The following is a 24,944-nucleotide window of genomic DNA, read 5'->3' as shown; positions in this document are numbered from 1 at the left end:
TCGGGATTCCCACCGTGGTGCTTGAGAGCTGTATTCTCTATGTCGTGATTTGCCAGTCTGACTTGTGGAAAATATAACCTTGATTATTGCATTCTCTTGAACAGTGTAGACTCCCTTTGCTTTTAGGAAAATAATCACATTCCTTAGATTGTTGATTTTTGCAGTATCCCCTTGTTATCAAGCATTTGTTTACCTCTCAGCTTTATTTCTAGCACAAAATACTTTTTCTCCAACCATAAATGAGGCAAAAAGGCATATATTGCATTTTCTTGATCCCATTGTGCTTTTTTATGCCTCCATGGTGTTTCGTGCCCCTTTGCTTTTACGTATGCCAGTCTCTTCCCGTTAATGTCTGGGCTGGCATGTTGTCAGGAGCTTGGCTCTTTTACCCCATTGATGGATCTAAAAGTTTTGAAGTAGAATTTTGAAGACAGTGTTTTAGGGATCAAAGAGGTTAATGTTATAATTTGCCCGCAGTTTCATAGATAAATCATAAAGACACTTCTAGTTTTATTTCAACATATGCTTGATTTTTCCACCAAAAACTAATACAGTGAGGCAGCTTAATTATGTCTTATGTTATTAATCATTGTGATTTAGATAAACAGTGGTGTGCCTCGAAGTACGGTGCTTCTTTTCTGTCCGCGCGCGCGTGCGCGTGTGTGTGTGTGTGTGTGGTGTTTATTGGTTTTGTCTTTATTTTTGTTTTTGTTTTTTGAGACAAGGTCTCACTTTGTCACCCAGGCTGGAGTGCAGTGGTGTGATCTCGGCTCACTGAAACCTCCGCCTCCCGGGCTCAGGTGATCCTCCTACCTCAGCATCCTTGAGTAGCTGGGACTATAGGCGTGCCACCACACCTGGCTAATTTTTTGTAATTTTTGTAGAAATGGAGTTTTGCCGTGTTGCCTAGGCTGGTCTTGAACACCTCGGCCCAAGTAATCTGCTTGTCTCAGCCCTCAGCCTTGCAGAGTGCTGCGATTGCAGGTTGGAGTCACTGCTTCCGGCCCCCCATGTGTTTTCTAACCAGTTCTTTGCCATGTGTTTTCCAAGAACTGTGGTGTGTGTGGTGGTGATGAATGCTCTTTATCTCTGAGAGATTTATAACTTCTTATCTCATACTTCAATCATTGGGAATAAAATGATTACGCAGATGACTTCAGTGCAGAAGAATACAGATTTGTTTTTCATTGTATATGTATAATTAAATATGTATATACATATATATGTATTTGTAAACAAGTTTTTATAATATTTTAGAAAAAATATTAAGGATGTACCTGGAGAAATAAATTTTGCCTATAATTCCATAGTTGCTTTTATTATCAGTGATATTTTCATTATAATCAATAAAATTAATAAGCTATTGATGATTCATGTTAAAAATTTGTATTCTCTTTCATGAAGTTCAAATAACATTGATGAGCTTTTAAACATTTCAACACGTAGTGATCTTTAAATCTATTTTGAAATCCTATATAGATTATAAACTAATTTCCATTAGCTATTGTTAGACACATCAAATAAGTAAAATAGACTGACCTTCATCAACTTTAGCAATATAATTCATAGTTCTGAATCTTCTAATAATTTTCAGAACATTTGTGAATGATAGTTGTTTGACGGGAAATATGAGTCAACTTGAAAGAAGCATGTTCCACCAAAGCGATTCTAAATCCCTACCACGTTTTCGAAGTTTTCTTTTACACTCCTTAAGAAACAGGAAGAGAAGGAGCTTCCCTTTCCATCCGACATCTGCGGTGGAGCCGCCACCAAAACGCAGATTTTCATAAAATCCTTACGGGGAAGACTGTCACCCTCGAGGTCGAACCCATGGATACAATAGAAAATGTAAAGGCCAAGATCCAGGATAAGCAAGGAATTCCTCCTGATGAGCAGAGACTGATCTTTGCTGGCAAGCAACTGGAAGATGGATGTACTGTCTGACTACAACATTCAAAAGGAGCCCACTCTTCATCTTGTGTTGAGACTTCCTGGTGGTGCTAAGAAAAGGAAGTAGCCTTACCCCACTCCCAAGAGGAAGAAGCACAAGAGAAAGAAGGTGAAGCTGGCTGTCCTGAAGTATTAGAAGGTGGANCCCGCTTCTTTCATAGACACCATATTCATGTGATTTCTCCTTTACTTGGGCTTCTCGGTTTCTTTTGTGGGTTCTTTTTTCCTCTTTTCACTGTTCCCTAAACTTCTTTTCGTATTCAGTTTTTTAGGGTCATTTGTTTGTTTGTGGCACAGTCTTGCCTTGTCACCCAGGCTGGAGTGCAATGGTGCGATCTCGGCTCACTGCAACCTCCACCTCCAGGGTTCAAGCGATTCTCCTACCTCAGCCTTCCGAGTAGCTGGGATTACAGACACCCACCACCACGCCCAGCTAATTTTGTATTTTAGTAGAGACAGCGTTTCACCATGTTGGCCAGGCTGGTCTCGAACTCCTGACTTCAGGTGATCGCCTGCCTCAGCTTCCTAAAGTGCTGGGATTACAGGCGTGAGCCCCTGTGCCCAGCCTAGTTTTTTAGTTCTTTATTTGGTCCTCTGGGCAATCTCTTTCATACAAGTGGCTTCAGCTACATTTTAGTGACTCTCACATTTGTGTCTTTAGTTTAAGTAACTTTCTGGAGCTCCAGACACAAGTGCACCTGCTTAATAGGAGATGTCCCTGGGGACCTCTCTTCTGTCCCCTCGCAGGGTCTGAAGTTGAGTCCAACATCTCTCCCTCTTAAGAGCCTCCTTTTCTGTCCCTATTTTGGGGAACAGGCTCGTCATCTGCTTGGTTGTCTGTGTCTGCAACCTGAAGCTACAGTGTCCTGCATGGTAGCCACCAGTGACGTGTGTTTTAAAGTAAATTAAATAGAAGCACAAGACTCAGATCCTCGGCTACCCAAGCCACATTTCAAGTGCCCAGTAGCCACATGTAGCCAGGGGCTGCCTTATCAGACAGCACAGATTAGAAAACACCCACCCTCACAGAAGGTGCTGGTGGACAGTGCTGCCCAGGGTTTTGGCTCGGGATTCCCACCGTGGTGCTTGAGAGCTGTATTCTCTATGTCGTGATTTGCCAGTCTGACTTGTGGAAAATATAACCTTGATTATTGCATTCTCTTGAACAGTGTAGACTCCCTTTGCTTTTAGGAAAATAATCACATTCCTTAGATTGTTGATTTTGCAGTATCCCCTTGTTATCAAGCATTTGTTTACCTCTCAGCTTTATTTCTAGCACAAAATACTTTTCTCCAACCATAAATGAGGCAAAAGGCATATATTGCATTTTCTTGATCCCATTGTGCTTTTTTATGCCTCCATGGTGTTTCGTGCCCCTTTGCTTTTACGTATGCCAGTCTCTTCCCGTTAATGTCTGGGCTGGCATGTTGTCAGGAGCTTGGCTCTTTTACCCCATTGATGGATCTAAAAGTTTTGAAGTAGAATTTTGAAGACAGTGTTTTAGGGATCAAAGAGGTTAATGTTATAATTTGCCCGCAGTTTCATAGATAAATCATAAAGACACTTCTAGTTTTATTTCAACATATGCTTGATTTTCCACCAAAACTAATACAGTGAGGCAGCTTAATTATGTCTTATGTTATTAATCATTGTGATTTAGATAAACAGTGGTGTGCCTCGAAGTACGGTGCTTCTTTTCTGTCCGCGCGCGCGTGCGCGTGTGTGTGTGTGTGTGTGGTGTTTATTGGTTTTGTCTTTATTTTGTTTTGTTTTTTGAGACAAGGTCTCACTTTGTCACCCAGGCTGGAGTGCAGTGGTGTGATCTCGGCTCACTGAAACCTCCGCCTCCCGGGCTCAGGTGATCCTCCTACCTCAGCATCCTTGAGTAGCTGGGACTATAGGCGTGCCACCACACCTGGCTAATTTTTTGTAATTTTGTAGAAATGGAGTTTTGCCGTGTTGCCTAGGCTGGTCTTGAACACCTCGGCCCAAGTAATCTGCTTGTCTCAGCCCTCAGCCTTGCAGAGTGCTGCGATTGCAGGTTGGAGTCACTGCTTCCGGCCCCCCATGTGTTTTCTAACCAGTTCTTTGCCATGTGTTTTCCAAGAACTGTGGTGTGTGTGGTGGTGATGAATGCTCTTTATCTCTGAGAGATTTATAACTTCTTATCTCATACTTCAATCATTGGGAATAAAATGATTACGCAGATGACTTCAGTGCAGAAGAATACAGATTTGTTTTCATTGTATATGTATAATTAAATATGTATATACATATATATGTATTTGTAAACAAGTTTTATAATATTTTAGAAAAAATATTAAGGATGTACCTGGAGAAATAAATTTTGCCTATAATTCCATAGTTGCTTTTATTATCAGTGATATTTTCATTATAATCAATAAAATTAATAAGCTATTGATGATTCATGTTAAAATTTGTATTCTCTTTCATGAAGTTCAAATAACATTGATGAGCTTTTAAACATTTCAACACGTAGTGATCTTTAAATCTATTTTGAAATCCTATATAGATTATAAACTAATTTCCATTAGCTATTGTTAGACACATCAAATAAGTAAAATAGACTGACCTTCATCAACTTTAGCAATATAATTCATAGTTCTGAATCTTCTAATAATTTTCAGAACATTTGTGAATGATAGTTGTTTGACGGGAAATATGAGTCAACTTGAAAGAAGCATGTTCCACCAAAGCGATTCTAAATCCCTACCACGTTTTCGAAGTTTTCTTTTACACTCCTTAAGAAACAGGAAGAGAAGGAGCTTCCCTTTCCATCCGACATCTGCGGTGGAGCCGCCACCAAAACGCAGATTTTCATAAAATCCTTACGGGGAAGACTGTCACCCTCGAGGTCGAACCCATGGATACAATAGAAAATGTAAAGGCCAAGATCCAGGATAAGCAAGGAATTCCTCCTGATGAGCAGAGACTGATCTTTGCTGGCAAGCAACTGGAAGATGGATGTACTGTCTGACTACAACATTCAAAAGGAGCCCACTCTTCATCTTGTGTTGAGACTTCCTGGTGGTGCTAAGAAAAGGAAGTAGCCTTACCCCACTCCCAAGAGGAAGAAGCACAAGAGAAAGAAGGTGAAGCTGGCTGTCCTGAAGTATTAGAAGGTGGATGAGAATGGCAAAATGAGCTGTCTTCGTCGAGAGTGCCCATCTGGTGAATGTGGTGCTAGGGTGTTTATGGCAGGTCACTTTGACGGACATTATTGTGGCAAATGTTGTCTGACTACTGCTTCAACAAACCAGAAGACAAGTAACTGTGTGAGTTAATAAAAGACATAAACTTAAAAAAAAAAAAAAGAGAGAAGGGATTTTCAAAGAAGACATTTGAGGTAATGAATGCCACTTTCCCCCATTTTAAACTGTTGCACAAGGGAAAGTTTATTTTTTGAATCTGTAAATCTTTTAATTAAAGAAAATTAATTACCAGTAAAAAGGGGACTGACTGTTTAAATTGGTTGTGGTTTTAGTACTGGAATGTTAACACATCTGACTGTCTAAAGCTTATCTTCTATTCTTAGCTACTAGTTTGTGAAGAACAATTTTTTAGCGACTTGTCTCCATAAGAAATATACCTTAAAATTTTATTAGTAAGGACATTTGGAATTTATTTTAATCTTGCATTATCTGATGCAAATTATTATATGTCTGTTTTATTGCTTTTATGGCATTAGAAGTATCCAGTAATACTTTTTTTTAAAGAAAAATTTCAGCAGAAAAACACAAATTATTGCATTTGTCGTTGTGTGCTGTAAGAGTTAGACAGATCATTGGGTGCCTCACTGTTTCTTTTACCTGTGGCACCTGGACTTAGCCGGGAATTCTCAGAGGATGTCGTGCTGTGGTGGCCTTGACTCCTTGTGTAGGAGCCAGTGTCTTCCATTGTGTTCTCCTTCATAACTCAAGAGAATCCCCATGGAAAACGCCTGAATTTATGACCCGGCTTACTGATTAACTCATGGGATTGTTACAGCTAAATAAAGCTTAATGAGTAATTTTTTTTTTTTTTTTTTGAGACGGAGTCTCGCTCTGTCACCCAGGCTGGAGTGCTGTGGCCGGATCTCAGCTCACTGCAAGCTCCGCCTCCTGGGTTCATGCCATTCTCCTGCCTCAGCCTCCCGGGTAGCTGGGACTACAGGCGCCACCACCACGCCCAGCTAGTTTTTTGTAGCTTTTAGTAGAGACGGGGTTTCACCGTGTTAGCCAGGATGGTCTCGATCTCCTGACCTCGTGATCCGCCCGCCTCGGCCTCCCAAAGTGCTGGGATTACAGGCTTGAGCCACCGCGCCCGGCTTAATGAGTAATTTTAATCCATCCCACTATGTGAGAGAAGAATATCACTTCTTTACATTTTAGAAGTAGAGCCCCAAACTAAATAACCGTCAGAGATTTGTCTTTGTTTTTTTTTGTATGTTTTTTTCAGTGAAAACATTCTTTGTTAGTAAACAGACATTTCAAACTTTTGATTACGTACATCATGCAAAATGACTGACCTCACACATGGTTGTCTGTTCATTGTGACATCTTTTTTGAGATGATTATAAATTTAAGATGCCTGCAGTAGTAAAATAATTCATGAAAATGACTCTCAATGAAGCAAAACACTACATAGCCCACATGAAATACTGTTCATCCTTCCTGGATGTTTAATTCTCTCCTAATGGGAATCTCTATTTTGGAAGACTATTATATGCAAAACTGGCAGTTGTTTTGTATGTGCCTCTATAGGCACTGAAATGATAAAACAAGAAAATTTCAAATAATTTTACAAGGTTTGGTTGTTTTCCTGTTTTGTTAATCCAAAACAGGACAGTGCCCTTTGATTTACAATGTTCAGGATGATTTTGACCCATGAAAAGTTGTTTTACCCTGGTAATCTTTTGAAATGGAGCTGGCTGATATACATTATCCAGGTTATTTTAGTAAGTGAAAAGGAATAGGGCTTGTTTTGAGAAGAATTCCTCTAAATTATGGTGCTGAGAAAACTTCTCTGCAGTGGTGGGCTCACCACTTTCATCCTGTGGTAGTTCTGGTAGCACTCCCCGTATGAAAGCCCTAGCACAGGTAAATTCACCTCTTTGAAATAAGCAGTGACCCTGGAGAAGGGTGAATTCCAAATCAAGTAGTATATTCAAGTCATCTGGCAGCAAAGTAGGCATCAAAGACTTCTAGGTACTTGGGGTGCTGCTGTAACAAATACCTAAAATGGAAAAGTGGCTCTGGACTTGGGCAGTAGGTAGAGGCTGGAAGAAGTCTGAGGAGCATGCCAGAAAGAAGCTGAATTGCCTTAAACAGACTGTTAGTAGAAATGTGGAATGTTAATGCTAGGGAGGCCTTGAAGGAAGAAAGTATCGTAGAGAATACCTCGATTGCTGTAGAATATCGAAATCATCATTAATAGACAGTTGGTAGAAAATGAGGAATATGTTATTGGAAAACTGGAGGAAAGGGGTCCTTGTTACATAGTGGCAAAAGCTAAGCTGAATTGTGTCCTGTAGTTATGGGTAAAGCAGACTTTTAAGTGATGACTTCAATATTTTGTTGAGGATATTTCTAAGCAAGCTGTGGAAGGTACAGCCTGCTGTCTTCTTGTTGATTATAGTAAGATGTGGAAGGAGGTAGATAAATTGAGGGAAGAACTGTTACATATAAAGAAACCAGGACTTGATGATTTGGGAAATTCGTGGCCTATTCAAAGCAACAGCCACTAAAACTAAGAGATTCACTGTCAGGACGGCCTTCTCTAGAGAGAGTGATGAAGGTATGGCTGTATAACCTGCTAATACTTCAGAAACATCAAAAGGTCTGAGTATCAAGTCACACAAAAGGCTCTTTGAAGAGATTAAGGGTGTGAATCATAGATCCTCTCAGCTATTTCAGAAAAGCCAAAATAGAGACAGGATTTTCCAGGAAAGATACGTGAAGAGCCTCCTGTCTAAATGAGTGAATCCCCATGACATACGTAAGAGACCCACAAGTTTCTTGACAATGTTATAGCAGCAGAAAACCACCATTTTAAGAAAAGCTTTAGAGAACATGAAAGAAGAAACAAACTGATAAGCTGATAGATACTCAGCTGCAAACGTGTGCTACCTTTCGTGAAAAGTAAAGATGACTGAGACAGTCATAAGCCCAGAGAACTGAGCAGTGAGCTGAAGATTACTCCCAGGCCTTGAAACTTAAAGGATGGTGCCTGGCTGGTTTTGCAAATTGATTGGTGCTGATGGCTCCTTTTTTCATCTCAATTTCTGCTTTTGAACAGGAATGTGTATAACTGTTACTGTATGCCTGTCAGGCCATCATACTTGGGAGCAGATAACTTGTTCTCTAGGTTCGCAAGTGCACAGATGGAGGAGAATTATGCCCCAGAAATCACACCCAGATCCTCTCCCAAATTTAGGTGGCTTTAATGTGAGATTTGAGACTTTTGAGTTGGTGAGACTCAGATAAGATTTTGGATTTAGAGTTGATGCTGTAATAATGGGTTGTGACTTTTGAGCACCTGTGAGTGATGTAAATTTATTTGTGATGGATCTGAATCTTTAACACAGGGGTGGAGCGGGGATAGGGGCCACTGTAGTAGGCAAGAAGACTAATGTTCCGTGTAGAATGTTAATGTCCTAATCTCCAAACCTGTATGTAACCTTAAATGGTAAAAGAGATTTTGCGGATGTAATTAAGGTTACTGTGGATTTCAAGACAAGGAGGTAAGCCCAGATTATCCAGTGGGCCTAATTTAATCATGAGTCCTGCAGAGAGCCCCTCCAGGCTGGCGTCAGAGCGATGTGATAACAGACGGGTCGTAGAGATGAAACAGTGCTGGGTTTTTAATCATGAGTCCTGCAGAGAGGCCCTCTAGGCTGGCGCCAGAGAGATGTGATAACAGACTGGTCGTAGAGATGAAACAGTGCTGGTTTTTAAGATGGAAGAAGGAGGCCACAAGCCAAGGAATGTGGATGTCCTCTAGAAGGTGGAATGATAAGGAAATGATTCTCCTCTGCAACCCTGCCAACAAACTGATCTTAAAAGCACCATGCAACCCGTTTGGACTCCTAACCTGTAGAATTGTTAAGATAATAAATTTGTGCTATTTTAAGCTACATTTTGTAACTTGTTATGGTGGCGATGGAAAACTAACCAGAAGTGATAACTAAGGATGAAGTGGTGTCTGGGAAGAAGGAAAAACTTCTGGCTTCAGAAATGCAAACATTTATGCTGGTAATTCTTTTGATCTAGTCTGTCTGACAGAATATACATTCCTGTATTTCTATACTAGTCTTGTTCTGGAGAAGACATTCTAGGATGAGCACATAGAAGAGTGTTTAGTGTGTATAGTGAGTTTCCTAGAAAAATGTGTTGAATGGATAAGTGAGTGTGATCAAGGCAAGCTCTGGGAGGGACTGTAATTACTTGATTTTGAAATGTGGTTGCTGTTTACCATATCTTCTTAAGAATTGCTGACCTTTAGGCTGGGTGCAGTGGCTCACGCCTGTAATCCCAGCACTTTGGGAGGCTGAGGCGGGTGGATCACTTGAGGTCAGGAGTTTGGGACCAGCCTGACCAACAAGGAGAAACCCTGTCTCTACTAAAAATACAAAAATTAGCCAGGCGTGGTGGCACTTACCTGTAATCCCAGCTACTCGGGAGGCTGAGGCAGGAGAATGTCTTGAACCTGGGAGGCGGAGATCGTGCCATTGCACTCCAGCCTGGGCAACAAGAGCAAAACTCCATCTCAAAAAAAAGAATTTCTGACCATTATGTGTTTCTGTTTAAGTTCACAACAGTCATAATTCTGTAAAATACAAGGCAAAACTTTAGTTTCTGATGCTAATAATATATCTAAACTAGTAATATATCTATAGTAAATAAATTTACTAGTAAGTAAAAAGGATGTGTAAAATCTTAATAGGATAAATAATTATTGTATGATCAAACAATTTCAAAATCAAAATAGACACTTTTCAGTATTTATTACAGATTTTCAACTTATTTGATAAAAAGATTTCTTAGTGGCTGTTGGTCAGTGCTGCATCAAGAAACTAGTGCAAATTTTACCAAATGCGTTTATCAGAAAGGGATTTTGTCCATTTTTTTTCTGCAAACAAATGTTGTTACATTAACACTAAGCATGTAACAAACTGATTTGCCTACAAATCCAAAAACTATCAACATAAGCCAGTCCTTCAACTAAAAACTCAAACATACTTATCTCAAGGTCTATTCCTGATCCAAATNTGGTCTCGATCTCCTGACCTCGTGATCCGCCCGCCTCGGCCTCCCAAAGTGCTGGGATTACAGGCTTGAGCCACCGCGCCCGGCTTAATGAGTAATTTTTAATCCATCCCACTATGTGAGAGAAGAATATCACTTCTTTACATTTTAGAAGTAGAGCCCCAAACTAAATAACCGTCAGAGATTTGTCTTTGTTTTTTTTTGTATGTTTTTTTCAGTGAAAACATTCTTTGTTAGTAAACAGACATTTCAAACTTTTTGATTACGTACATCATGCAAAATGACTGACCTCACACATGGTTGTCTGTTCATTGTGACATCTTTTTTGAGATGATTATAAATTTAAGATGCCTGCAGTAGTAAAAATAATTCATGAAAATGACTCTCAATGAAGCAAAACACTACATAGCCCACATGAAATACTGTTCATCCTTCCTGGATGTTTAATTCTCTCCTAATGGGAATCTCTATTTTGGAAGACTATTATATGCAAAACTGGCAGTTGTTTTTGTATGTGCCTCTATAGGCACTGAAATGATAAAAACAAGAAAATTTCAAATAATTTTACAAGGTTTGGTTGTTTTTCCTGTTTTGTTAATCCAAAACAGGACAGTGCCCTTTGATTTACAATGTTCAGGATGATTTTGACCCATGAAAAAGTTGTTTTACCCTGGTAATCTTTTTGAAATGGAGCTGGCTGATATACATTATCCAGGTTATTTTTAGTAAGTGAAAAAGGAATAGGGCTTGTTTTGAGAAGAATTCCTCTAAATTATGGTGCTGAGAAAACTTCTCTGCAGTGGTGGGCTCACCACTTTCATCCTGTGGTAGTTCTGGTAGCACTCCCCGTATGAAAGCCCTAGCACAGGTAAATTCACCTCTTTGAAATAAGCAGTGACCCTGGAGAAGGGTGAATTCCAAATCAAGTAGTATATTCAAGTCATCTGGCAGCAAAGTAGGCATCAAAGACTTCTAGGTACTTGGGGTGCTGCTGTAACAAATACCTAAAAATGGAAAAGTGGCTCTGGACTTGGGCAGTAGGTAGAGGCTGGAAGAAGTCTGAGGAGCATGCCAGAAAGAAGCTGAATTGCCTTAAACAGACTGTTAGTAGAAATGTGGAATGTTAATGCTAGGGAGGCCTTGAAGGAAGAAAGTATCGTAGAGAATACCTCGATTGCTGTAGAATATCGAAATCATCATTAATAGACAGTTGGTAGAAAATGAGGAATATGTTATTGGAAAACTGGAGGAAAGGGGTCCTTGTTACATAGTGGCAAAAAGCTAAGCTGAATTGTGTCCTGTAGTTATGGGTAAAGCAGACTTTTTAAGTGATGACTTCAATATTTTGTTGAGGATATTTCTAAGCAAGCTGTGGAAGGTACAGCCTGCTGTCTTCTTGTTGATTATAGTAAGATGTGGAAGGAGGTAGATAAATTGAGGGAAGAACTGTTACATATAAAGAAACCAGGACTTGATGATTTGGGAAATTCGTGGCCTATTCAAAGCAACAGCCACTAAAACTAAGAGATTCACTGTCAGGACGGCCTTCTCTAGAGAGAGTGATGAAGGTATGGCTGTATAACCTGCTAATACTTCAGAAACATCAAAAGGTCTGAGTATCAAGTCACACAAAAGGCTCTTTGAAGAGATTAAGGGTGTGAATCATAGATCCTCTCAGCTATTTCAGAAAAAGCCAAAAATAGAGACAGGATTTTCCAGGAAAGATACGTGAAGAGCCTCCTGTCTAAATGAGTGAATCCCCATGACATACGTAAGAGACCCACAAGTTTCTTGACAATGTTATAGCAGCAGAAAACCACCATTTTTAAGAAAAAGCTTTAGAGAACATGAAAGAAGAAACAAACTGATAAGCTGATAGATACTCAGCTGCAAACGTGTGCTACCTTTCGTGAAAAAGTAAAGATGACTGAGACAGTCATAAGCCCAGAGAACTGAGCAGTGAGCTGAAGATTACTCCCAGGCCTTGAAACTTAAAGGATGGTGCCTGGCTGGTTTTGCAAATTGATTGGTGCTGATGGCTCCTTTTTTCATCTCAATTTCTGCTTTTTGAACAGGAATGTGTATAACTGTTACTGTATGCCTGTCAGGCCATCATACTTGGGAGCAGATAACTTGTTCTCTAGGTTCGCAAGTGCACAGATGGAGGAGAATTATGCCCCAGAAATCACACCCAGATCCTCTCCCAAATTTAGGTGGCTTTAATGTGAGATTTGAGACTTTTGAGTTGGTGAGACTCAGATAAGATTTTGGATTTAGAGTTGATGCTGTAATAATGGGTTGTGACTTTTGAGCACCTGTGAGTGATGTAAATTTATTTGTGATGGATCTGAATCTTTAACACAGGGGTGGAGCGGGGATAGGGGGCCACTGTAGTAGGCAAGAAGACTAATGTTCCGTGTAGAATGTTAATGTCCTAATCTCCAAACCTGTATGTAACCTTAAATGGTAAAAGAGATTTTGCGGATGTAATTAAGGTTACTGTGGATTTCAAGACAAGGAGGTAAGCCCAGATTATCCAGTGGGCCTAATTTAATCATGAGTCCTGCAGAGAGCCCCTCCAGGCTGGCGTCAGAGCGATGTGATAACAGACGGGTCGTAGAGATGAAACAGTGCTGGGTTTTTAATCATGAGTCCTGCAGAGAGGCCCTCTAGGCTGGCGCCAGAGAGATGTGATAACAGACTGGTCGTAGAGATGAAACAGTGCTGGTTTTAAGATGGAAGAAGGAGGCCACAAGCCAAGGAATGTGGATGTCCTCTAGAAGGTGGAATGATAAGGAAATGATTCTCCTCTGCAACCCTGCCAACAAACTGATCTTAAAAGCACCATGCAACCCGTTTGGACTCCTAACCTGTAGAATTGTTAAGATAATAAATTTGTGCTATTTTAAGCTACATTTTGTAACTTGTTATGGTGGCGATGGAAAACTAACCAGAAGTGATAACTAAGGATGAAGTGGTGTCTGGGAAGAAGGAAAACTTCTGGCTTCAGAAATGCAAACATTTATGCTGGTAATTCTTTTGATCTAGTCTGTCTGACAGAATATACATTCCTGTATTTCTATACTAGTCTTGTTCTGGAGAAGACATTCTAGGATGAGCACATAGAAGAGTGTTTAGTGTGTATAGTGAGTTTCCTAGAAAATGTGTTGAATGGATAAGTGAGTGTGATCAAGGCAAGCTCTGGGAGGGACTGTAATTACTTGATTTTGAAATGTGGTTGCTGTTTACCATATCTTCTTAAGAATTGCTGACCTTTAGGCTGGGTGCAGTGGCTCACGCCTGTAATCCCAGCACTTTGGGAGGCTGAGGCGGGTGGATCACTTGAGGTCAGGAGTTTGGGACCAGCCTGACCAACAAGGAGAAACCCTGTCTCTACTAAAATACAAAATTAGCCAGGCGTGGTGGCACTTACCTGTAATCCCAGCTACTCGGGAGGCTGAGGCAGGAGAATGTCTTGAACCTGGGAGGCGGAGATCGTGCCATTGCACTCCAGCCTGGGCAACAAGAGCAAAACTCCATCTCAAAAAAAAGAATTTCTGACCATTATGTGTTTCTGTTTAAGTTCACAACAGTCATAATTCTGTAAAATACAAGGCAAAACTTTAGTTTCTGATGCTAATAATATATCTAAACTAGTAATATATCTATAGTAAATAAATTTACTAGTAAGTAAAAGGATGTGTAAAATCTTAATAGGATAAATAATTATTGTATGATCAAACAATTTCAAAATCAAAATAGACACTTTTCAGTATTTATTACAGATTTTCAACTTATTTGATAAAAGATTTCTTAGTGGCTGTTGGTCAGTGCTGCATCAAGAAACTAGTGCAAATTTTACCAAATGCGTTTATCAGAAAGGGATTTTGTCCATTTTTTTTCTGCAAACAAATGTTGTTACATTAACACTAAGCATGTAACAAACTGATTTGCCTACAAATCCAAAACTATCAACATAAGCCAGTCCTTCAACTAAAAACTCAAACATACTTATCTCAAGGTCTATTCCTGATCCAAATTTGTCTATATGCGGGTTGGAAGACAGAATAACAATAAAACCAAAATTTATCTGTAAAAATAATCATCTTTTTTTTAATGCTGGAGGTATTGTCCTTACTAATATGACACATCATCTATGCCCACATGCTACTGCATTGACAGGAACAGTATTATGTAGTTGCTGGAGTAACACAGTGTTAAGAATATCTGCTTCTAGCAGTGTCAGGTTTTCATCTGTTAGCTCTTTATTCGAAAATGAAGTCACAAGAATAAAGAGCTGCAGATTCAGGACAAGACTGTACAATAAAGTTCCGCGTTCCGGACATCCAGGATCCAGTGTGTACTACTGAATCTTTGTATCAGACAACTCCCATCCGCTAACCTGAGTTGAATTTTTGTTGTTGGCACTGAATCATCAGTAAGAACAACTGCGTTAAGTATTGATCTATCCTCCTCAGGTGTAAGGCTTTCAAGTTTTTCTTCTTCTCCACTAAAAGCCTTGAACCTCAATCTAGGTTTTATGTATTCTTGATCCTGATGATCCTCCATATCCAAATTCACTTGGCCACCATGAACAAGGCACTGAAGCTCCAGGGGGATCTCTCTCTCTCTTTTTTTTTTTTTTTTTTTGGAGACGGAGTCTTGCTCCATCGCCCAGGCTGGAGTGCAGTGGCGCAATCTCAACTCACTGCAAGCTCTGCCTCCCGGGTTCACGCCCTTCTCCTGCGTCAGCCTCCCGAGTAGCTGGGATTACAGGCACCCGCCACCACGCCCGGCTAATTTTTTGTATTTTTAGTAGAGACGGGGTTTCACCATGTTAGCCAGGATGGTCTTGATCTCCTGACCTTGTGATCCGCCCGCCTCAGCCTCCCAAAGTGCTGGGATTACAGACTTGAGCCAGTGTGCCCAGCCTCTCTCCTCTCAGCAGACTCCAGAAATTGAGCATTTGTTGATTCATTGTAAGATCTCAATTCTCCATCATCTAAACTGAAACCATTGCTCCACAGTTTAAGCAAAATCTGAATATCTTGCAGCTGATTTTCTCCATAGATATATTCAGACTGCTTACAAAAGGAATTACCCAGTCTGTATCCTCCACCTGGGAATGATGATGAGGTGGTGTCCATGGGCTCTTGAAGACTGCAGCATTAGGTCTATCAGACTTGGAAGATCTGCACTCCACTTCATTTTCATACAGTTCTGCCAAGGCCAATTTATTTCTTTATATGTCATCCCTTTGGCTGTTTTCAAGTGTCTTTGCAAGTTCTTCACATTCGTATTAAGTTCTGCAAATCCTGCGTGCTCGGAGGTCGCAGCCCAGAAGACCTCGTCTCCCGCGCACCAAGCTCAGGCCTGCTGCCCTTCGCCACCTTCTGCTGGCTCTGTTTGTCTTTCTTTTTTAATTTTTTTCGAGAGGGGGTCTTTTTCTGTCACCCAGGCTGAAGTGCAGTGGCACCATCTCTGCTCATTGCAACCTCCGCCTCCAAGGTTCAGGTAATTCTCCTGCCTCAGCCTCCTGAGCAGCTGGAATTACAGGCACATGCCACCATACCTAGCGAATTTTTGTATTTTTAGTAGAGACGGGGTTTCACCGTGTTGACCAGGATGATCTCGAACCCCTGACCTCAGGTGATCTACCCACCTAGGCCTCCCAAAGTGCTAGGATTACAGGCGTGAGCGCCTGGCCCAGAAATTTATTTTTAGAAGTTTAATAATTTGTTTTATTATTGCTTATTGAGTGATTTAGTAAATATTCTCCCAAGATTAGCTTGAAATACAAATTTTAAAATGTGTATTTTAAATGTGTATTTCTGAAAATGGTATTCCAGAAATATGTATACATTCATATGGAAAGATGTTAATTATAATCTTAGTTACAAACTCTCTTAGAACGTGTAGGAAGAACTCATTTTGTTTCCATGTGTACACACAAGGATCTGGGTGGATTTATAGCAGGGTGTGTTGACTGATGGTTTCTGGGTAGATGAGAGGAAATGTGGCTAACATTATTTTGCCTTGTTTTGTTTTAATAACATTTTTTTAAAAAGTTTCTCGACTAAAGAGAAAATAAGCAAATACCACCTTCTCAAATTATTTCAAAAGTTCATGTTTTTCATAGCTTTTTTCTTACTCTTTTTTCCATATGACGGTTGCGTATTCTTAGCAAATAAAACTCCACAAAGGCAAGAAAAAAAGTTAACACTCTTATCAGGTATATGGTAAGGATTTTAAATATCTCAGAGATAAAGTGTCTATTATCATTTTCTAATACAGCTCCCCTTTTCAACAGGATAATCTTTTTCAGAGTGGTTTTTTTTTTTTGAGTCCGAGTCTCACTCTGTCGCCCAGCTGGAGTGCAGTGTTGTGATCTCGGCTCACTGCAACCTCAACCTCTCAAGTTCAAGCGATTCTTCCGCCTCAGCCTCCTGAGTAGCTGGGATTACAGGCGCCTGCCACCATACCCGGCTCATTTTTCTATTTTTAGTAGAGATGGGTTTCACCACGTTGGCCAGTCTGGTCTCGAACTCCGGACCTCAAGTGATCCGCCCACCTCAGCCTCCCAAACTGCTGGGATTACAGGCGTGAGCCACAATGTCCGGCCATATTTCAGAGTGATTTTTAAGTGGAAATTTGCTCGAACACTAATGACAGACAGCATACTTAGTTACATGTCTTAATTGGTCTCCTTTAACTTATATTGTTACCATTTTTTTCATTTTTCCAATAATATTAAATATTTATTAAGTAATATTTTCCAATAATATTAAGTAATATTTGTTGGAGACTCCGTTTGGGATTCTGCTCTTGCTGGGATGAATGCAGTGTGTCCCCACTTTGTCATGGCGTGTGACTGATAAACATCATGCATGTTTTCATAAAATCATAATACTTCTGAGCTGGAAGGACCTTAGAACAGATGTATTACTGCCCCTTCATTTTCTTATGCAAACATTGCTTTTAGCCTACATGACATTGGAAAGATAGCTGGGCTGAATGATCTAATAGATTCTTTCTAGCTTAAGATTTCCTGCTTCTAGGTAAATTTCACATGCTCTTTCATGCTTTCACTGTTTTTTCAATGATGTACCCTTATTGCCATCTGGATATCTCAAAATGCATTACATTAAAATAAGAATGGAGTTCAGTTGTTGTTGTTGTTTTAATCACTACTCCATAATTCCTATGGTGTACTCAGAAAGTGCCGATATGGAACAATGCATTTGATGTTTTGGACTGAGTGCAGGAAATTACTCAACCGATCAAATACGAGATTTTTTTTTATTGGATTTTGAAAGACCTCATCTCTTAAAAAAAATGTTTATGCTAGCTGATTACACAATTATGGCTAGAATGTTTATCCTGTCACAAACATGCAGTATACAACATAGAACTAATTTAAATGCTCGTGCATTCTTCACAAAGTTCATCTTTTTAAAATCTAATATTGTAGAGGAAGAGTTTTAATTTTATTTATTTTATTGTTTTGGGATAGGATCTCACTTTGTCACACAGGCTGGAGTGTAGTGGTGTGATCTTGGCTCACTGCAGCCTCGAACTTCTGGGCTCTATCAATTCTCCTACCTCACCCTCATGAGTAGCTGGGACTACAGCCACCACGCCCAACTTTTCATAGAGACAAGGTCTCACCACATTGCCCAGTCTGGTCTCAAACTCCTAGGCTGAAGCAGTCTGCCTCCCTTGGCCTCCCAAAGTGCTGGGATTACAGGCATGAGCCACCATGCCTGGCCTAAAAGTCTTTAAGATACCTTTTTTGTATTTATTTTTGAGGTGTTAACACATTTTTTTGTATTTCAAGAAAAGTGACTTGAGTCTACAAATTTTAAACGTGTTAAGTAGGCCAGGTGCAGTGGCACAGGCCTGTAATCCCAACACTTTGGGATGCTGAGACGGGTGGATCACTTGAGGTCAGGAGTTCAAGACCAGCCTGGCCAACATTGTGAAACCTCATCTCTACTAAAAATACGAAAATTTGCCAGGCATGGTGGCGGGCACCTGTAATCCCAGCTACTCAGGGTGCTGAGGCAGGAGAACCACTTCCACCCAGGAGGTGGAGATTGCAGTGAGCCGAGGTTGTGGTGCTACACTCCAGCCTGAGCAACAGAGCAAGACCCTGTCTCAAAAAAAAAAAAAAAAAAAAGTATTAGCAGTAATAACAATAGTAATATAGAATATTGTGGCATATTAATATGATATGTAGCAGAGGGGGAACAGGTTCAACTTGTGCATGAAAACAACTTATATCTTCATCTTTTGGGGTAGGTCTCACAGCCACGGAGGAGGAGGCACTTTCCTAGCTTGGTAACACTGCAGATTGACACCTTTGGGAGCCGTGTCTTGGTGTTCTTATCAAATGGCTGGTTGTCTGAGGCAGCTTTTTGTGGTATTAGCACAGAGATTCGCTGAACTGTGTGTTGATCTTCAGTGTATCGCTTTTTTTTTTTAAAGAAATGTTTTGAATAAGTAATTGCTTACTGTTCTGTGTTTTTCCCCTATTCCTTTTTAGGCTTCTCTACAGTTTAGCCTTTAATGCCAGGTTTCTGAGACATCTTTGGTTTCTAATATCTTCCATGTCAACACGGATGATCACAGGGTATGTATTATACAGACTTATAAATTGAGCTCACAGGCACAGGAAGTAGCAGCCTAATCAGAAATGCTGCCAGAACCTGTTTTTAAGTCCTGCTTATACTGGACTTATTTCATATTAGAAGGAAAGTTCCAGATGGTCTCAGTTGCACAAAAAGAAAAATCAGTGTCTGATCTTAACAGTTGCTTATCTGTATATATTATTGAGAGTATGGTTTTATCTGAAGGTAAGTTTGCTTTAAATATCCTAGCCATTTTTAAAATGGTAGACATTTGGAAATTACTTTGCTCCATATGATTTTACTATTCTTTTCACAGTGAAAATACAGATTTGAAGTAAATTTAAGACTGCTGCAAACGTAAGAACAGTGTAGACATTGTTAAACATTTGTTAAAATAATTAGATTTTTCTTATTTGAATCGTGTAATTTAAAAAATAGCATCTTTGACATACATATTTTAGTTGAGTGTGTAATAGGTAGGAATTTCATACTTAAAATCCTTCATGGTAAACTGACTTAGCCTAGTACTCTGTTGTTGAATTTTTCCTCTGCCAGGAGTCTCAGCCGGCCGGGTGCGGTGGCTCACGCCTGTAATTCCAGCACTTTGGGAGGCCGAGGCTAGTGGATCACCTGAGGTCAGGAGTTCAAAACCAGCCTGGCCAACATGGTGAAACCCCATCTCTACTAAAAATACAAAAATTAGTCGGGCATGGTGGCATGTGCCTGTAATCCCAGCTACCGGGGAGGCTGATGCAGGAGAATCGTTTGAACCTGGAAGGCGGAGGTTGCAGTGAGTCGAGATTGTGCCACTGCAGTCCAGCCTGGGTGAGAAAAAGACTTCCTCTCAAAAAAAAAAGAAGTCTAAGCCAGTCCCCTTGTACTGTAATCAGAAAAGATGAAGTGTGTAATTCAGTTAATTGGAGACTAAACTTACAAGATGCTACCTGCATGTCATGCTCTTGAGAGTGGTGATAGTAGCAGTCACCGTTACTGACTCCATGCTGTGAACCAGTTCATTTGGTGGTGGGAAGACACATCTCAGTTGTAGGGCAAGAGTGTAGGAAGTGGTCTTGGTTTCTTTTTAGGAACAAGAAGTTAGAAGAAAGAATTTTTGGTGGATTGGGGTGGTATATCTAAAATATAAACATATGCTCATCTGCAATCTGACTTGCTGTGTGCAGTCATAATAAAAACTCTTGTTGAGATTTCTGGATTTTGAGCTTTTTCATGCAATATGTAGAGCAAAAGATATTCGTATGTTATTCAGCCAGGCACAGTCAGCCCCTTTATGATGGAACTGGTGTTCAAATCATCTGGGCAACACAGTTCATACTAATGAAAGGGGAATGTCAGTTTCTCAATATTATTACTTAAAATTTTTCATTTTTTAAATTGCATCTTGAGTGAGGAACGGGGAGTTTTAATGCTGCCACTGTGACTGGTGAAACTCCTAAAGGTTGAGTTTATCTTGCATCAACAATGGGTGGCTAAAGCACTCCTAGAAATGCTTTCTAGACGAAAGACTCCTAGAATGATTTACTGTCTTGAGAAATCTTTTCTTTCATTTCCAAACAAATACAGGATTTTAGGTATGTTTTGTTGGGTTTTTTGGTGCATTTCAGCCACTTCTGACTATGCCAACCTTGGTTTTCATTAGTGACAGGTTTGTTTCGGGCAGAAGGAGATTGAGAATCATTAGGACAGGAAATTATCATTTACCCGTAAGTGCCCCAGCTTAGCAACAGAGACACTGTCATAGTTCTGCCTGATAATTGCTTATTTGTTTATGGCATTTGTCTCTTGCTAAGGAAATGGAGTCATGGTGTGTGAAAGAAAAGTGGGATATTGTTAATTATATTAAATTATTAATACTATTTTATGATAGGGTAGTTTTATAAATCTTATTAAAAGACAGTTTGAGACTTTGAATGTCTTTTTACTTGTTTAATTTATTAGAATGAAGTCCCCCAAGAAACTGACAGTGTATTAATACGTTCTCAATACAGATGCTCCTTGAGGTACAATGGGGCTGTGTCCTGATAAACCCATTGTAAGTTGAAAATATCATCAGTTGAAATGCATTCAAGACACCTAGCCTACTGAGGCCTCACAGCTTAGCCTAGCCTACCTAAAACGTGCTCAAAACACCTGCATTAGCCTACAGCTAGGCAAAATCATCAAACACTGGGCCAATTTTATAATAAAGTGTTGAATGTTTCATGTAATTTATTGAATATTGTACTGAAAGTGAAAAAACAGAATGGTTTATGGATGCTCGAAGTACGGTTTCTACTGAATGGGAATCGCTTTTGACCATCTTGAAGTTGCAGAATCCTAAATTGAACCATTGTAAGTCAGGCACCATCTGTATATGTCTCATATTTCCTACTGGGAATAAAGTTTAAAATGAAATGACTAATTTTCTGAAACTGGCACTCAATTCAAGTGAAAAATAGTTTCACAGTAAGGCCTGCGTTGCTAGGACTTTCAGCTTTAGTGGGCAGAAGTACCATCAGGGGAGCGTGTTAAAATGCATATTCTCGTGAGACGAGATTGTGCCATTGCACTCCAGCCTGGGTAACAAGAGGGAAACTTTGTCTCAAAAAAAAAAAAAAAAATCGGATTCTCTGATCCTGCCCTAAGACTTGGGTTAGAAACCCTGGAGACTGCGACCTCACAGGCTCATCAGGTGGTTGAGGTGCAGATGGTTTGGGGGCCAACCGAGACGCACTGTTCTTCACCCCAGTCTAGCAGACCACATGTAAACAATCTCCAGATGGATAGTGAATTTTGGCACATCAGACATTTTGCAAATAACATCTTTATTCGTGTACCTGATTTTCAGTACTTGCTGTTGTAATCAGGCAGTTTAGTTTCCTTCTTCTTGAAGACGAGGGAACCCATAGCCAGCTGGTACTTTTTCCATTAGGCATCCCTTGACTATGACATAGCAGAGATGCTTTGCCCAGAAGTCTTCAGTGTGGGCCGTAGGTGCCAATGTTGGCTGTTTGATAAATAATCCCAAAACAGTCTACAGTAGTATTCTGAAACCTGTTAAAGCAGGAATCCGTTCTTAAGACTAAAAGCTCTTTGCAAGGGTAGGGGACATTGAACGAGGAGGAGGAGTGGTTCCCACAGGCACGCCATGTGAAAACCCTTGTTCTCAAGATCTAGACAGAGGTTAGGGATTGCCTCGGGTCTCATCGATGGTCAGTAATTCACCTAGCTCCCCTGAGTTATGTGTGAATCAATGTCTTTTCCATCACAGTAAGTTACAGACTTTTTATTTGCACGTAAGTCCTTGAGATTGACCTGTTTTCAGAGGAATATTTGAGTCAGTGTTTATAGCAGAAAGAGTGGTCAGCAGAGAACCAAGAGACTTGTGTCTCGTTCATGCCCTGTCTGCAGGACAGCATTGGCACGTATCCTTCTTGCCAATCCCACTTTTTGTGTCATCTTGGCTTCCACAATGAGGTAGGACAATTGTGCTTTGTCCCTACAACGTTTAAATTTTGGATGGATGGCATTCATTCATTAATTGATGAATCCATTCAGCATAGTGCTAAATGCAGAGTGTCACAACTGCAAATAGGAATCATGTATGCTCTGGTTGTGTAGCATGTGGACATAGTGTATCTTCTCTGTGGGAATAGTTTCCGGTGCACATATGGGTTCCTGTTCTCAAAGCCGTTGATGATGGCAGTGCCCTCCCCTGAACCATGTACCATGGAGACTCAAAAGCTCCAGGTGGCTCAGCCAAGCTCCTTATGGCCCTGCTAATTGTAACAAGTGGTCTTACCTTCTGCTCTGCTTTCATATGTGATTTGTAGATCCTGACTCCTGGTTTCTTCTCATCTACTATATAACTGTAGTTCTATGGAAATGGATATTTGGGGAGATAAGAGAGTGATCTTGCTCACAATGTCTGTTAACCTGTGATTGATTTGACTTGGTAGAGGGGACCATGGACATTATAGAAAGAGCTTGCAGGTGATTCTGTGTTAGCTAAATGTTCCATAAGACAAGGAACCAGACTTAAAAACGAGAGAAAAGGAAGAAGTTCTAGGTGAAATAAGTCAATTTAATATATCGTAGCTCTTTTTTATTTGTTTGTTTATATTTTTGGAGATGGAGTCTCACCCTGTTTCCCAGGCTGGAATGCAATGGCATGATCTCAGCTCACTGCAACCTCCACCTCCCAGGTTCAAGTGATTCCCCTGCCTCAGCCTCCCAAGTAGTTGGGATTACAGGCACACGCCACCACACCCAGCTAGTTTTTTGTGTCATTAGTAGAGACGGGGTTTCACCATGTTGGCCAGGCTGGTCTTGAACTCCTGACCTTGTGATCCACCCACATCGGCCTCCCAAAGGGCTGGGATTACAGGTGTGAGCCACCACACCTGGCCTTTTTTTTTTTTTCTTAACATTTTAACCTTTTTTTGAAACAGAATCTGGCTCTGTTGCCCAGGCTGGAGTGCAGTGGCGCAATCTCAGCTCATGGCATCCTCCGCCTCCTGGTCTCAAGCCATTCTCCTGCCTCAGCCTTCAAAGTAACTGGGACTGTGGGCACATATCATTACACCTGGCTAATTAATTTATCATATCATAGCTCTTGATGGATGACAGAGGCTGCTGAGTAAAGACCACCTTAGCTGCTGTGAAAGCAGGAGCAGGATGGGAGCTGATGAATAAAGCAAACAGTGGGGGAAAGGCCACTGTAGAGAACCGAAAAGTTTGTTTCCTAAGGTTACAGTTTGGCTTCAATATTGAATAGCTTTCAGCCTTACCAAAAGTAAGTCGCTGAATAAATTTTTCTTGAGAGCAGAATGATTTGCCTTTATTAAATATGTTGAGTAGACGGGAAGGGGGATGGTTTCCTCATAAAAGTAAAGTACATGTGTGTCTTGAATAGCGGCCTTATTAGAACTCTTCTTAGGGCCTTAGCCTGGGAATGACTGGCTCACTCTTAGTAACCTCATTATCCTGTTGATGTAGGTAGCAGGAACCTTGGTGAAGATTAATGGGGTGGTGTGCTATTTTATGTATTAATCTATGCTGTTTATTAACCTGCATTGCCATGGTGACTTTACCTTGCCTTTAAATAGTTTAATTCCTAATGCAAATGTTACTTTCCCTGATTATATTTGTTTGATGTTATATTTTAATTAGTTCCCAAACTAAGACTAATTGTAAAGTGACTGGTTTTTTTCTTCTTTTCTTTAATTCAAGGTCTATGGTACCATTGCTTCAGGTGATATCCAGGGGTTCTCCTATGTCTTTTGAAGATTCTAGTCGAATCATCCCACTCTTTTACCTTTTTAGCTCCTTGTTTAGTCATTCACTAATTTCCATACATGATAACGAATTCTTCGGTGATCCCATAGAAGGTAAGGATTTTGAGAAACCAGTTTGCTGCTGGCCACATGGCCCATCAGTTTTCATAGACAGTAGAAAAGTTTTAAACTTTTTAAGTCTTTCAGTGTGTGTTAAAAGATGGAAAAAGAAATAATAGAAAATTGGATTGTATTTTTTAGTTGTAGGTCAAAGACAATCATCAATGATGCCTTTTACTTTAGAAGAGCTGATAATGTTGTCTCGATGCCTTCGAGATGCATGCCTGGGGATCATCAAGTTGGCTTATCCAGAAACCAAACCAGAAGTTCGAGAAGAATATATTACAGCATTTCAGAGTATTGGAGTTACTACTAGCTCTGAAATGCAACAGTGCATACAGATGGAACAGAAACGATGGATTCAGTTATTTAAGGTATAGAGTATATGTATTTTTTTTGTTTGCTGACATTGAAAATATACGCATTTTGTGTTGACCATTGCAGAGGAATAAAATGCAGGTTTGTTTCAGACATGTTTTAATTTGCAAGACTTTTTTTTTTTTTTTTTTTTTTTTTTAAATATATACATGGACTTGATGTGTCTCCCAGGCTGGAGTGCAGTGACACCATCATACCCCACTGCAGCCTTGAACTCCTGGGATCAAGCAATCCTCTCACCTCAGCCTCCTGAGGAGATCGGGCTACTGGCATGTGCCACCATGCCCAGCTAATGTGTTAGTTTTTTTGTAGAGCCAGAGTCTCAC

At 40.2% G+C, this 24,944-nt stretch overlaps 1 protein-coding gene and 2 pseudogenes across 1 annotated transcript in view; 2 read left to right on the top strand and 1 right to left on the bottom strand.

Moving 5' to 3' along the window:
* Nucleotides 1-24,944, top strand: part of UBE3C (ubiquitin protein ligase E3C) — a 150,155-nt gene that overhangs the window by 61,301 nt on the left and 63,910 nt on the right. The window contains exons 10-12 of the mRNA XM_017860580.1: nucleotides 18,763-18,849; nucleotides 24,077-24,234; nucleotides 24,382-24,614. Of these exons, the coding sequence (XP_017716069.1) occupies nucleotides 18,763-18,849; nucleotides 24,077-24,234; nucleotides 24,382-24,614 (478 nt within the window). The remainder of the gene's footprint in view (nucleotides 1-18,762; nucleotides 18,850-24,076; nucleotides 24,235-24,381; nucleotides 24,615-24,944) is intronic.
* On the top strand, nucleotides 1,831-5,533 carry LOC108520985 (ubiquitin-40S ribosomal protein S27a pseudogene; annotated as a pseudogene).
* LOC108520984 (UBX domain-containing protein 2B-like) lies at nucleotides 14,368-15,649 on the bottom strand (annotated as a pseudogene).

This window comes from Rhinopithecus bieti, unplaced genomic scaffold (genome assembly GCF_001698545.2).
Source record: "Rhinopithecus bieti isolate Rb0 unplaced genomic scaffold, ASM169854v2 scaffold_50877, whole genome shotgun sequence".
Lineage (NCBI taxonomy): Eukaryota > Metazoa > Chordata > Mammalia > Primates > Cercopithecidae > Rhinopithecus > Rhinopithecus bieti.
The sequence above is the reverse complement of the archived record's forward strand: the minus strand, read 5'-3'. Positions and strand labels throughout refer to the sequence as shown.